The following is a 14,529-nucleotide window of genomic DNA, read 5'->3' as shown; positions in this document are numbered from 1 at the left end:
AAATGTACTTAAATTCGTTCATTTTCTGTGGGAGGTTTGAACTCTTTTCTCAGCATGAGTCAGGGTCTTGAGAATATTCAATAAAGGTTGTGGAAGAGGAGAGACATGTAGGCTCAAACATACCATTCCATGAAATTATGCATCTTGATGAATAAATCATAAGGGGCCACACAATTTCAACTGTCATAAATAGGCTGTGAATGCAGAAGCTGTATTTTATGTGGTGTTTTGTGACACCTCAGAATATGTCAGGTATTTCATAGCCATGTGCATTCATTGTTGTAATGTGCTTGGTATTACATTAAAATGTAAGGCTAGTCTATATGTTCAAGTCTCTGAAGAAGCAAATGAATCAATATGCTCAAGAAATGATCAAGTTTAGGCAATTGTATATTGTGGTAGATTTTTGATGTTTCTACTGCGTATTGTAATCTTTTGTGTTTGCAGTTATTTATAATTTGTTTATTATATTTTCTTCAGAAATTGCTAACTTCCTTTCAGAGGAAGAATGCAAACTTGTCATACATCTAGCAAAGTTGAAGGGCCTCCAAGAGAGCCAGATTATGCCATCTGACATTCAGCAGGAGGCCATTGACGAGATGGATATCAGCAAGGAGGAAATTTTCAACTTACTTGACTACAATCAGGATGGACAGCTACAAATGAAAGAGGTATTTAGTGTTACTTAAGGAAGATACCTCACTGTTCTATCAATGTCAGGGCTTTTAAAATAATTTATGGCTCCAAGCAATTGATTAATTTTTGTCACCTTACAGACATCTTGCGTTGGGAGTAGTCAGGATTAGCATTGTCAGTGTTAGTTATGCAAATTCTTTTAAGGGTAAATCAGAACAGAGCTAGAGTTAATTGGAGTACGCGATGCTCATCCAACTTGTTTATAAGAGCTGGGTTCTTATCGTGGCTCTCTTATGGCACAATGGAAGTATCCCTATCCCTGAACCAGAAGACCTGGATTCAACTCTCACCTGCTCCAGAGGTGTGTAGTAACATCTCTGAACAGGTTGATTAAGAAAATATTTTTAAAAAGCATGAATTGATCATCAAAAACAAAGCTGGTTTCTTGATTTACTGATGGTGGTTAACGGATATAAAAATACCGCATGTGATTTGGTGATGGGGAAAGAAAAACATTCAGTTGTGTGCAAGAACACTTCTGGATATGAAAGCAAAGCTGGATTCTTAAAAGCTACTGATACACAGTATTAGTGTCTCTGCCTCTGAGCCAGGAAACCAGGCATTAAATTCCACCTGCTCTAGAGATGTGTAATAATATCTCTAAACCGTTGAATGAAAAAATTGAATAAAAGAAGAGCTGGATTATTTTAATTAGTTTATTGAATGATATGGTGGTGTTTTTTTCCAGGATAAATAGAGGTAGGTTCTTTCTCAGTTAGATGTTGGCTTCTGGACAAGAAAGGTGGAAAATCTTTTTGTTGCTCATTCAACAAATGAATATCAATCTGAACGATAGTTGAATGAGTGTAATGTGTTCCCAGACTGTGTACTTAATCAATATGGTAAAAGGTGAAGCTCTCTCCCTATCTAAATCCCACATGAGAATTCCTGACCAATGATTCTTATGTTTCCCATTTTCTACATCACATATCATGTTGATCCCGAGTAAGCTTGTCACTTAAGTCTGTTGAAACAGCAGGCAGTAGTCAAACCTGTTCTTCATGGAAATTTTGTAACTTTTCACACTTTAGCCAGCTACTTTTAAAGCAGTCAATAGTGCAACAATGTAATATTTATGACAAGTCGAAGTATTTGAAACTTCCAAATTAGATATGTAGACTTTGTGTAAGTAATGCTGACTTCCTGTTGGCTGAATTATTGAACAGAATGATATCAGTGATTGCAAACCACATGGTTCAACTTGTAGCCTCTCCCCTTGACCAAGTCAGAGGGGTAAGGGGAGTAGTATAAATCGAATCATAGAGATATACAGCACGGAAGCAGACGCATTGCACCAACTTGTCCATGCTGACTAGCCATCCTAAATAAATCTAGTCCCATTCGCCAACATGTGGCCCATATCCCTCTAAACTCATCTTATTTATATACCCATCCTTTTAAATGTCCAGGGTCAGCTGTGAATTTCATTGTTTCTTTATTTTTCTTAGAGTATTAGGAATATATTTTAAAACTAAAATTTTGCCAAAGAGAGGGATCTTAAATTCTGAAGCAGCTGTTATCAAGTATGGTAAATTGGCTGGGAAAAGTCCCTCTGCTGGGAAGCATCCCCAAAACTTACAGTTTGGTGTGAAATTTCTGATTTGGAAGAAATTGGACAGTTGGGTCCAAAGTATGCTGGGCATTAGGTTACCATTCAAAATTCCACTAAAATCTATGTAAGTAATCACAAAACTAAAACCTGTAAACTAATACAATTTTGAACCATAATATAATTCCTTTTTTCTTTCGATTTTGATGAATTTAAAAGTGGCAATCTGATATAATTTTGTTCATGCCATGAAAAATGAGTTTATCACCAAAAGTAGACATTTTAAATAAAAGATGTCCAATCCCTTTGCTTGTGTTGGTTCTTTGTATGCAAGTGTCACTGGCAAGGCCAGCATTTATTGTCAATCCCTAATTGCTCTCCAGAATAAGGTGGAGAGCCAACTCTTGAACTGCTGCTGTCCAAAAAGCCATAGTGCTATTTTAAAACCACTGGAAATAGCTTTATTTCAAAAAACGTATACTGAAGCATTTAATAATTTCATTGATAAAAGCTAGTCAGTTTATTGATAAGTTAAATGTTCCTTGATATGAGAAGCTTATCAAATGTGTAACATAGAGCATTACAGCATGGTATAGGCCCTTCGGCCCTCGACGTTGCGCCAACCTGTGAAACCAGTCTGAAGCCCATTTAAGCTACACTATTCCATTCTCATGCATTTGCCTATCCAATGACTATTTAAATGCTTTTAAAGTTGCCGAGTCTACTACTGCTGCAGGCAGTGCATTCCATGCCCCTACTACTCTGTGTGTAAAGAAACTACCTCTGACATCTGTCCTATATCTATCACCCCTCAATTTAATGCCATGTCGCCTCTTGCTAGCCATTGCCATCCAAGGAAAAAGGCTCTCACTGTCCAAAATATCTAACCCTCTGATTATCTTATATGTCTCAATTAAGTCGCCCCTCAACCTCCTTCTCAAGACCCTCAGCCTTTCCTCATAAGACCTTGCCTCTATGCCAGGCAACATCCTAGTAAATCTTCTCTGAACCCTTGCCAAAGCTTCCACGTCCTTCCTATAATGCAATGACTAGAACTATACGCAATACTCCAAGTGTGGCCACATCAGAGTTTATACAGCTGCGGCATGACCTCATGGTTCCAAAACTCGATCCCTCTGCCAATAAAAGCTAATATACTGTATGCCTTCTTAACAACCCTATCGACCTGGGTGGCAACTTTCAAGGATCTATGTACCTGGACACCGAGATCTTTCTGCTCATCTACACTACCACGAATCTTACCCAGTACTCTGCATTTCTGTTACTCCTTCCAAAGTGAATCACCTCACACTTTTCCACATTAAACTCCATTGCCACCTCTCAGTCCAGCTCTGCAACTTATCTATGTCCTTCTGTAACCTGCAGCATCCTTTGTCACTACTCTACCAACCTTAGTGTCATCTGCAAATTTACTAACCCATCCTTCTAAGCCCTCATCCAGGTCATTTATAAAAATAACGAACACCAGTGGACCCAAAACAGATCCTTGCGGTACACGACTAGTAACTGAGCTCCAAGATGAATATTTCCCATCACCCACCACCCTCTGTCTTCTTTCAACCACCGATTTCTAATCCAAACCGCTAAATTACCCTCAATCCCATGTCTCTGTATTTTGTACAATAGCCTACTATGGAGAACCTTATCAAATGTCTTACTACAATTCACATACACCACATCGACCGCCTTACCCTCATCCAACTTTTTGGTCACCTTCACAAAGAACTCAATAACGTTTGTGAGGCATGACAAAATCGTGTTGACTATCCCAAATCAACTTATTCCTTTCTAGATGATTATAAATGCTATCTCTTATAACCTTTCCAACAATTTACCCACAACTGAAGTAAGGCTCCCTCATCTATAATTACCAGGGTTTTATCTACTCGCTTCTTGAGTAAGAGCACAACATTTGCTGTCCTGCAATCTTCTGGCACTACTCCTGTAGACAATGACAGCATAAAGATCAAAGCCAAAGGCATGGTAATCTCCTCCCTGGCTTCCCAGAGAATCCTAGGATAAATCCCATCCGGCCCAGGGAACTTATGAATTGTTACACTTTTCAGAATTGCTAACACATCCTCCTTGTGAACCTCAATCCCATCTACTCTGGTAACCTGTATCACAGTATTCTCCTTGACCACATTGTCTTTTTCTAGTGTGAAGTTTAGGTCTTTCCTGGCTAACTTGTAACTCTCAAGCGCCCTAACTGAGCCATCACATCTCATCCTAACATAAGCCTTCTTCTTCCTCTTGACAAGAGATTCAACTTTCTTAATTAACCACGGTTCACGCACTCGACAACATCCTCCCTGCCTGACAGGGACATCCTTATCAAGGATCCGCAGTATCTGTTCCTTGAATAAGCTCCACATTTCAATTATGCCATCCACTGCAGATTCCTTCCCCATTCTGTGCACCCTAAATCTTGCTTCTTTGCATCGTAATTGCCTTTCCTCTAGCTATAACTCTTGCCCAGTGGCATAAACCTATCCCTTTCCATCATGAAAGTAAACATAACTAAATTGTATTCACTATCACTAAAGTGTTCACCTACCTCCAAGTCTAACACCTGGCTGGGTTCATTACCCAGTACCAAATTTGATGTGGCCTCACCCCTTTTAGGCCTGTCTATCTAGTATGTCAGGAAACCCTCCTGCACGCATTGGACAAAAATTGACCCATGTGAAGTACTCGAACTATAGTATTTCCAGTCAATATTTGGAAAGTTAAAGAAGTTACCCATAACAACCATCCTGTCACTCTCCCTCCCAACTAACTCCTTACTAACTGTAAGTTAGTATTTGTGCACCAGAGAATGTGAGAGCTACCTCACACACCAAAGCAGCTGGTGAAATCTTTGTGGATTAGCCTGGTTTAGTGTGAATTGAAACTTGACCCTGTGTATAAAGAAAATATGTCTTGGTGCATAACTCATTTCCTCTTGCAATTCCCTGGACTTTGTGTCAGTTTCACCTATTCTGTCCAGGTAAGAATATTAAAATACAGGATCAAGAGTTGGTCCCTTTGTGTCTGTTGTGCCATTTAGTCACAACATAGCTGAATTTGTAACTCAATGTCACTTTTCCATTCTATCCTTATCGTCTTGAACACCCTGTAATGTGGTCCATAGTTCTAGCCAGGGGAAACAGCCTCTCAACGTTGACCATGTCAAATTCTCTTAAGAATTTTGTGTTTCAATGAGATCATTGAAGCTGTAGAGGGTATAGACTCAGACTTCTCAGTTCCATTTTTAAAGGACAGCCCTTCTTTATTTCAATTCTGAAGACAAGTTTATTTTTTAAACCAAAGCCCTGTTATTTGTTGCAAGCTTTCTTACTTTCAACAAAAGCTAATTTGATCCCTAACCACTTATTACTGCCAGAAACAAGCTGTGTGGTGGAAATAAGAACTTCTTCCTAGCCCTCATCCTTATTATATGTCATTAATGTCTTTGTCTTCAGCTGCCAATGCCCAAAAATACCTAACTTTGTTACTAAATCTCGACCTGTCTTACTCATATATCTTTGTTACCTCTTTTTAAAACTGCCTTAACTACTGCTTTTATCGTCATTCCTAATATTGTCTCATTTTGGCTTGATTTATTATTACACTTCTGTGAAGTATAATTACAAAGTGCTGTGGAATATGAAATCGGAATAAGTACCAAAGACTGCCTTTAGCTATTTTAACATTAATCACTGCTGGTCAATACTAATTTAAACTTATTTCATTTATGTTAGATCCTGTATCCCGGGCATCTCCAAGTTTATATTGTCTTTCAGATGTTTAGCTGCTTCAGATTTCACCATTGATACTAAAAGGAATACTTCGTCTACTGTATCCACAAAACATTCTGTATCCTCCATTAAAGTGCATGGCATCATTATTGTCCATCCCTATTTGCCGTTGAGAAGGTGATATTGAGCTGCCTTCTTCAACTGCTGTAATTTATTTGGTATCGATACACTCACAATGCCAAAGGGCAGGGTGCTATTATTCTGTCTCTATTCTGAGAATGCATTCTAAGCTGAAGTAGACCTCGTGTAGACTCTAAGTTGGGACAAGAGGAAAACTCAGCATCAAGTCACAGAAAAATTGGAACAGGTATGAAGGGAACTTTGTTGTGATCTGGAGCTATCATTCCTTTCGTTTTGTGGTGTGATGGAGACACACTGGCACTGCAACTGGACATGAAGACATCGGATACTAGACTAGTAGGTAGTTTGAAATTTGAAAAAAATTAACTTCTACCAACTTCATTTCTTATAGCTAGAAAGTGTAGTATTTCACAGTAGGTTACCCTGTCGTATTCTCACCAGATTTATACTCCACTCCCTCTATATCTTTATGTTTGCCTGATTATTAGTATTGTATGGCAAGCTAACAAATGTTTTTGAATAAGAATTTATTTTTAATTACAGGTCTTGACCCATACACGTTTCGGTGATGGTGTCTGGATTACTCCTGAAAATATTCGAGAAATCTACGCGGGTCTTGAGGCTGACCCTGATGGAAATGGTGAGAAAGCTTTAACCTGATGGAAAGACTAGAAAAGCTATGACCAGATAAGGTTAAGAGGAGATTTAAAGGTAGAACTCAAAATGATGAATTATGAAAAGTTTTTATAAGTGTTAATTGGGAGAAACTGGTTCCACTGATAGAACATAGAACATCACAGCACAGTACAGGCCCTTCGGTCCTCGATGTTGTGCTGACCTGTGAAACCAATCTGAAGCCTATCTATCCTACACTATTCAATATTTAGATTAGATTCCATTCCCTACAATATGGAAACAGGCTCTTAGGCCCAACAAGTCCGCACTGACCCTCCGAAGAGTAACCCACCCAGACCAATTCCCTACCCTATATTTACCCCTGACTAACGCACCTAATACTATGCGCAATTTGGCATGGCCAATTCACCCAACTTGCATATCTTTGGACTGTGGGAGGAAACCGGAACACCCGGAGAAAACCCACGCAGACACGGGAAGAATGTGCAAACTCCACACAGACAGTCGCCCGAGGCGGGAATCAGACCCGGGTCCCTGGAGCGGTGAGGCAGCAATGCTAACCACTGAACCACCATGCCACCCTGCGGCATATGTTCATCCAGTGACTGTTTAAATGCCTTTATAGTTGGTGAGTCTACTACTGTTGCAATCAGTAAACAGAAGAATAAGATTTAAGTTACTTTGGGAAAGGATTTTGAGATAAAGTGATATGATTTGTAAGGTTCTGCGATATCATAAAATTGCTACACTTTACATGTGTTTGACTGCAAATGAGTAACATAATTTAATAATCTTGTGACATAGTTAAAACCAATTTGAAAACAGATTTTCAAGGAATTAGTCGTCATTGGATTCGTAGATTTTAGCCCTTCATGCTTCCCTTGACACCTACCAGATTCATTCCTCCATTGACCAACCAGGTGTACCTTCTACCTAGCCCCACTTCACTACCCTGCCCCCACCACCCTCTTTATCTGCAGTTCCCCCTACACTCACACTCAGTCCTGAAGAAGGGTTGCACTCAAAACATTGACTTCTCCACTTCCTGATGCTGCCTGGCTTGCTGTGTTCTTTCAGCCTCCTGCTTTTCTTCCCCAGACAATTCAACAACTTATTGTGGAAGCTGGGAAATACAGACTGGAAAGTTACCAAGTTGGGTGCTAAGACCCAAGTTATCTGATTTCACAAAAGTTGCGGCTGCCCAACATGGAATTAGGATCAAGAAAGGATGTTCAGCCAGAGAATGTCATCTTGCTTACTGGACTTAAGCCTTGCTGAAAACTGCACGCATGTGTTGCCCTAAACATACAAAAGGTCACAGATTATTTCTAAATTCACACATAAGTAATAGACTTTGAATAGGTACAATTGTGTAGCGTTATGATATCACACCAGTCATTTTGAGAATGTGTGCTAATAAATCCCACTATAGTAAATTATAAAATAGTAATATATAAATTCAGCAAATTTAGATTTGTACCAGAATAACCACAATAGCTATTGAAGGATTGTACAAACTCAACTACCTCATAACTGTCTATAGGACATTGAATATGCCACCTTTACCTGGCCTGGTTTGGCTTGCATTAAGAGGCTGTCAGTTGTGCAAGCAATGAGGGATGAGCAATAAATGTAGCCTTGTCAATTTTACCAACATTCCAAAAACAAACCAAAGACACAAGTAGTGCAGCAATGGATGTGTGAGGGGGGAGAAGAGGGACAAATGAAGAATGGAAAACCAGGTTTGAGGCTGAAGAAGAGATTTTTGGTTACTGAAAGTTACTTGGTCGAAAAATCTTCATGATATTTCCTTGATGAAGTAATGTTTTGCTAGTCTAAAGAGACAGTTATATCACAATGGACTCTTTTACAGTTTTACCAGTTGTTAGATTTACTCCTATTGATTTTGGGCAATGTTACACACGCACACAAAACCAGGAAGTTATCATGCTACTTCATTCATACAGAAAGACAGATTCATAAATTGATGCTGTCGTCTCCACTCACTAATTGCGGATGTAAAACTAAAGGAGCTTGTTGATTAGGATCACAATAGATTTTGGTATTCCTGCTTTTCTAGTAGTAGAGAATGACCCTATTGTCAATGGAATACAACTGCTCTTGCAAATTTGCTATTTGCATTCTTCAGAGGAAAAAAATTGACAAGAGCAGATGCAATTTTAGACAACTGCATGACAAAATTCACTACATCATTTTGAACATACTCACCTACTCTTTTCCCAATTCAGCCCTCAATGTGAGGTGGTATGATTTTGTGCAGCGTGAACTGGAATTCTCCAGACCTGTCATTTTGTGAATTTTTATTTTTATTTTGGATCAATTAGTTCATGTAGACCAGCTATTGAGTGGATATTGTGTCGTAAGGTATTGAAGTATTTATTCCATAGTTTTGTTCCACGCTATGAACAATTTCATGAGCAAAAGCAACTTACGCTATGGTCTCTGCTTTTCTTAGAACTGAAAAGTAAACTGGAAATCTAAAATCAAAACTGAAGCAGCAGGATTAAAAGTGAAATGTCGGCTGGTATTTCAGAAGGGGATGCATAATCAAAGTTGAAGTCAATGAGAAGCTTCCTATTCAATGCGAAGAGTCTAAAGTAAGCTGTAGTCAAAATTAGGCAATGGAAATGGAAAAGCTAGAGTGTTTAGAGTCATAGAGACGTACAGCATGGAAACAGACCCTTCGGTCCAACCCGTCCACGCCGACCAGACATCCCAACCCAATCTAGTCCCACCTGCCAGCACCCGGCCCATATCCCTCCAAACCCTTCCTATTCATATTCCCATCCACATGCCTCTTAAATGTCACAATTGTACCAGCCTCCGCCACATCCCCTGTCAGCTCATTCCATACACGTACCACCCTCTGCGTGAAAAAGATGCACCTTAGGTCTCTTTTATATCTTTCCCCTCTCACTCTAAACCTATGCCCTCTAGTTCTGGACTCCCCGACCCCAGGGAAAAGACTTTTCCTATTTATCCTATCCATGCCCCTCATAATTTTGTAAACTTCTGTAAGGTCACCCCTCAGCCTCCGACGCTCCAGGGAAAACAGCCCCAGCCTGTTCAGCCTCTCCCTGTAGCTCAGATCCTCCAACCCTGGCAACATCCTTGTAAATCTTTTCTGAACCCTTTCAAGTTTCACAACATCTTTCTGATAGGAAGGAGACCAGAATTGCTCGCAATTTTCCAATAGTGGCCTAATCAATGTCCTGTACAGCCGCAACATGACCTTCCAACTCCTGTACTCAATACTCTGACCAATAAAGGAAAGCATACCGAACGCTTTCGTCACTATTCTATCTACCTGCAATTCCACTTTCAAGGAGCTATGAACCTGCACTACAAGGTCTCCGTAGGACCTTACCATTAAGTGTATAAGTCCTGCTAAGATTTGCTTTCCCAAAATGCAGCACCTCACATTTATCTGAATTAAACTCCATCTGCCACTTCTCAGCCCATTAGCCCATCTGGTCCAGATCCTGTTGTAATCTGAGGTAACCCTCTTCGCTGTCCACTACACCTGCAATTTTGGTGTCAGCTGCAAACTTACTAACTGTACCTCTTATGCTTGCATCCAAATCATTTATATAAATGACAAAAAGTAGAGGGCCCAGCACCGATCTTTGTGGCACTCCAATGGTCACAGGCCTCCAGTCTGAAAAACAACCCTCCACCATCACCCTCTGACTTCTACCTTTGAGCCAGTTCTGCATCCAAATGGCTAGTTCTCTCCGTATTTCATGAGATCTAACCTTGCTAATCAGTCTCCCATGGGGAACCTTGTTGAACGCCTTACTGAAGTCTATATAGATCACATCTCTGAGAATATCCTTCAAAAAGAGAATGCATGATTGATTTATTATCACATATATCTAGAGAGGTACAATGACAAGTGTTCCATCACCACAATCTGGTGCCATTTTGAGTTAGAAAAGAATAAAAAGAAAGCACTTAAATAGAGTTCACTTTTATCAGCCAGAGTTCCAAACACAGTTCCAGGACTTAGGGAAGGCCTCTGCAAGATTCCCACTCCTTTCCAGCATCTACTAACATACACCCTCCTGATTCTAATCCTTGCTTGGAATGCAGAGGTGAGGGTATTTATATTGGTGCTTTTTTTTTAAATTGGAAACTTGGCATTAGCTGGGATTACTCAAAGGATCATTGTCTGCTGTTCAAAAGTCAAATTATCCATAATATCAGAAGTACAGGCACAGAAGTACTGTGTATATGTCAACATCATTATGTATCTTAACTCCTCCATAAGCATGGGGTCTCATCAAATCTTTTGATAGCTGATTTTTGTCTGATTTTATTAGAAAAATATTGACTGGGAGCTCATGAAATTGTTCATAGCGTGGAACAAAACAATGGAATAAATACTTCAGTACCTTACGATACAATACCCACACTCTGAAGAGGTCCGTAAGAGGAGTCTGTTATTTAGTTGAATCTCCCAAAATCATTTGATTTGACTTCACCTATTATTAGACTTTATATTTCTTTGTGTAATTGTTGACGTGTTTTCTGTCGACGTAGTAATAAAAGTAGTTTCAGCTTTGTTTCTTTTCCTTTGGATAGCTTTTTTCAAAGTTAAAACGGGCTTCTTAATAATGCCAACATTTGCGGGGGTTTGTCAAACGAGAGTCTGAAAACTAGAGATTCTATTCAGTGTTAATCATCCTCACCTCAGCTGAATAGTCATGAGAGTAGATAATGTAAAGAAGGTATTAGGTGGAATTGACGGTGTACATTAAGCTTTAAGCCCCCATAATGAGTTACAGCCACAGGGGGTAATACATCCATTATGGCTTTTTGCACTTCCACTTTTCTTTTCTCTGAGGGAGGGCGTACTGCTTACTGTTAGCTTGCCTTAATCCCTGCTATGACTTCTTGCCTGCTGGGTTTCAGACAATTAGCTTCTGATTACCTTTTTTTGTCATGTTACAATTTACAGGAAAGATATTTCTAATCTTTCTCTATTTTTGACATGTATCTTCCTTTCCTTCTTCACTACAACACAATTTTTCTTTTTGCTTAAAGAACACTTATACTGAGATGCAGTTCTGCAAGTACCTTTCTTTATTTTACCCTGTGCTCAGAAGGGATGAGTACTATCGAACCATTTAACTGGGGCATGGCCAGCCCAAGCTGGTATAGTGTGGCCAGCCCAAGCTGGTATAGAATGGGACAGTATTCCCTGAGTTACGATAGAAAAATAGCCATTGATTTTGAGCAGCAAGCCATTGTCAGAACACATGTTGGTATGACCAGGATTGATGTGATGTTTAGTGTCTCTTTCTGTAATATAGTCTTCTGACACTTGCTCTCTAGCCTTTTATCAGAAGAATGGACATATCAGCCTGCTTGATTGGCGTCACATCCACAAGTGTGCACTCTCACCACTACTGGCGCTCAGTAGCAGCAGGGTGTACGAAATGCATTGCAGAAATTCACCAAAAACCCTTAACTAGCACCTTCGAAACCCATGACCACTTCCATCTAGAAGGGCAAGGGCAGCAGATACATGGGAACACCACCCTCTGCAAGTTCCCCTCGAAGCCACTCACCATCTTGACTTGGGTTAAACTACAGCAAATGCTCTGCAGTGGTTAAAGAAGGCAGCTCACCACCACCTTCTCAACTAGGGATGAGCAATAAATGCTGGCCAGCTATTAAACATTGCAACCTTTAAGATTTTCAAGGCTCTAGAGATTTGAGCACGTAAACTTCTAAAAGAAATGTTGAAGTATCATCTTTCAATTGAGATGTTAAACCAACTGTCTTGGATTGTGTAAAGGATTCCATGGAATTATTTGTGGAAGAGCTGTTAACTTTCTTCTAGTATTCTGATTAATATTGATCCCTAACAATTTTATCACTGAAACAACTTGATGTTTTCATTGATTATTGCTGTTTGTGGGGTGTTGATGCCAACAACTTGGTTGCTATGTTTTCCACGTTACAACAATGACTATATTGCAATATTATTTAATTGACTGGAAAGTACTTTGGATTGTCTGCAGATCGTGAAATGCACTATATCAATGGAAATACTTCATTTACAGACTTTTCTTCCATAGGCAGGGCATTGCAAGGATATGACGCATTGGCAGGTTTTTAAAAAATATTATCTCAGGATGCAAGGCCCGTATTTATTGTCCATTGCTCATTGGCCTTAAGCAGGTGGTTATGAGGCCCCTTCTTGAAGCAGCACAGTCCATGTGGTGTTGATAGACTTAAAATGCTGTTGGGTAATAATTTGAGGAATTTGACTGTGTGACAGTGAAGGGAAAAGCAATATAGTTCCAAGTCCAGATTTTCCTGTGATTTGGAGGGCTGCAGGTTTAGAAGGTACTGTTAAAGTAGCATTGACAAGCTGCTATAATGCACATTGAAGATGGTACCCACTGCTTCCACTGTGCACAGGAGGTGGAAGGAATGAACGTCTGATCAAACAGGCCAGAACTTGCTTTGATCTGATTCTTTGGATTGTTGGAGCCTTCTCCAGGCAAGTAAAGAATATTTCATCAGACTTCTGACTTTCGCCTTCTAGACATTGGACTCTCCCTGGTATTCAGAGGATCAATTATTCATTGCAAAATTCCCAGTCTCTGATCTGCTCTTGAGCCATAGTATTTGTGTGGTTGGTCCAGTTAAGTTTCATGTCAGTAATAATTCCCATAATGTTGATGTTGTGGAAATTCAGCAGTGGAAATGACTTGAATGTCAGGGAGAGATGGTTGGATTCTGTACTGAAAACAGCAACTGTTAGAGGTCACAGTGGGTCAGACAGCATCCACAGAGAGAGAGCAAGCCAACGTTTCAAGTCTGGATGTCTCGTCATCAGAGCTGATTCTCTACTGTTGGTAAGGGCCATCACCTGGCAATTGGGTCATGTAAATGTTACTCGACGCATTATTAACCCAAGAGTGAATGTTATCCAGGTCTTGCTGCATGCTGATACAGCCATACTTCAGTAGCTGAGGAGTTGGAAATAACACTGGTCACAATGGAGTCATCAGTGAACACCCCAATTTATGACATGTTCAAGTGAAAGTCTTTGAAGCAGTTGGGGGCTTAAATAGCTAGCCTTGAACAACTATTTCCCTTATGCTAGGTATGACATCAACTAGTGGTGCATTTTCACTTGATTACCATTAACTTCTGATCCATATCTGTCATGATTTGGATAATGATTCAGGCTTAAAGGCTGAATGCTTCTATTTAACTGTACTTTATCAAGAGTTCCTGCCTCAGAGAGAGAAGAGGAAGAAATTGAGGTTAGAGATTGGGAAGAAATAAAAATGATTTTCTTTTCAGGTTTGCTAAGCCTGGAGGAATTTAAACAACTTAATACAAATGCTTTCCAAACATACCTGCGACAACGCGGGGTGCAGAAGACCGAACTGGTTCGCAACAGCAAACATACGTGGCTGTATCAGGGTGAAGGAGCACATCAGATCTTAAGAGCTATTCGACGTAGGTGAGCTTTCAAATGAAACAAAGAAAGATGTACTGAAGTTCTGTCTTTGCCAAGGTTTCTATTGAAACAGGGGTGATAAGCAAGCCAGTAATTTAATTACACTAGATTTTTATTAAAGAATGTATTTACTTTGGTTGTCATTAACAAATTCCAGATCGTGCAACCTTAAAGTTATTTGATTACCTATCGCGATGTTTATGACTCCAAAGTTTAACTCACTGAAATCATTTTCAGTA

The 14,529-nt window shown here is 39.7% G+C and overlaps 1 protein-coding gene across 1 annotated transcript in view; it reads left to right on the top strand.

The window, feature by feature from the left end:
• LOC122559239 (transmembrane prolyl 4-hydroxylase-like) overlaps positions 1–14,310 on the top strand; it is a gene marked incomplete at its 5' end in the record, with an annotated part of 45,551 nt that extends 31,241 nt beyond the window's left edge. The window contains 3 exons of the mRNA XM_043708620.1: positions 481–671; positions 6,691–6,787; positions 14,131–14,310. Of these exons, the coding sequence (XP_043564555.1) occupies positions 481–671; positions 6,691–6,787; positions 14,131–14,297 (455 nt within the window). The remainder of the gene's footprint in view (positions 1–480; positions 672–6,690; positions 6,788–14,130) is intronic.
• Between the last annotated feature and the right edge of the window lie 219 nt (positions 14,311–14,529).

Source organism: Chiloscyllium plagiosum, chromosome 18 (assembly GCF_004010195.1).
Source record: "Chiloscyllium plagiosum isolate BGI_BamShark_2017 chromosome 18, ASM401019v2, whole genome shotgun sequence".
In the NCBI taxonomy this organism is placed as follows: domain Eukaryota; kingdom Metazoa; phylum Chordata; class Chondrichthyes; order Orectolobiformes; family Hemiscylliidae; genus Chiloscyllium; species Chiloscyllium plagiosum.
The sequence above is the reverse complement of the archived record's forward strand: the minus strand, read 5'-3'. Positions and strand labels throughout refer to the sequence as shown.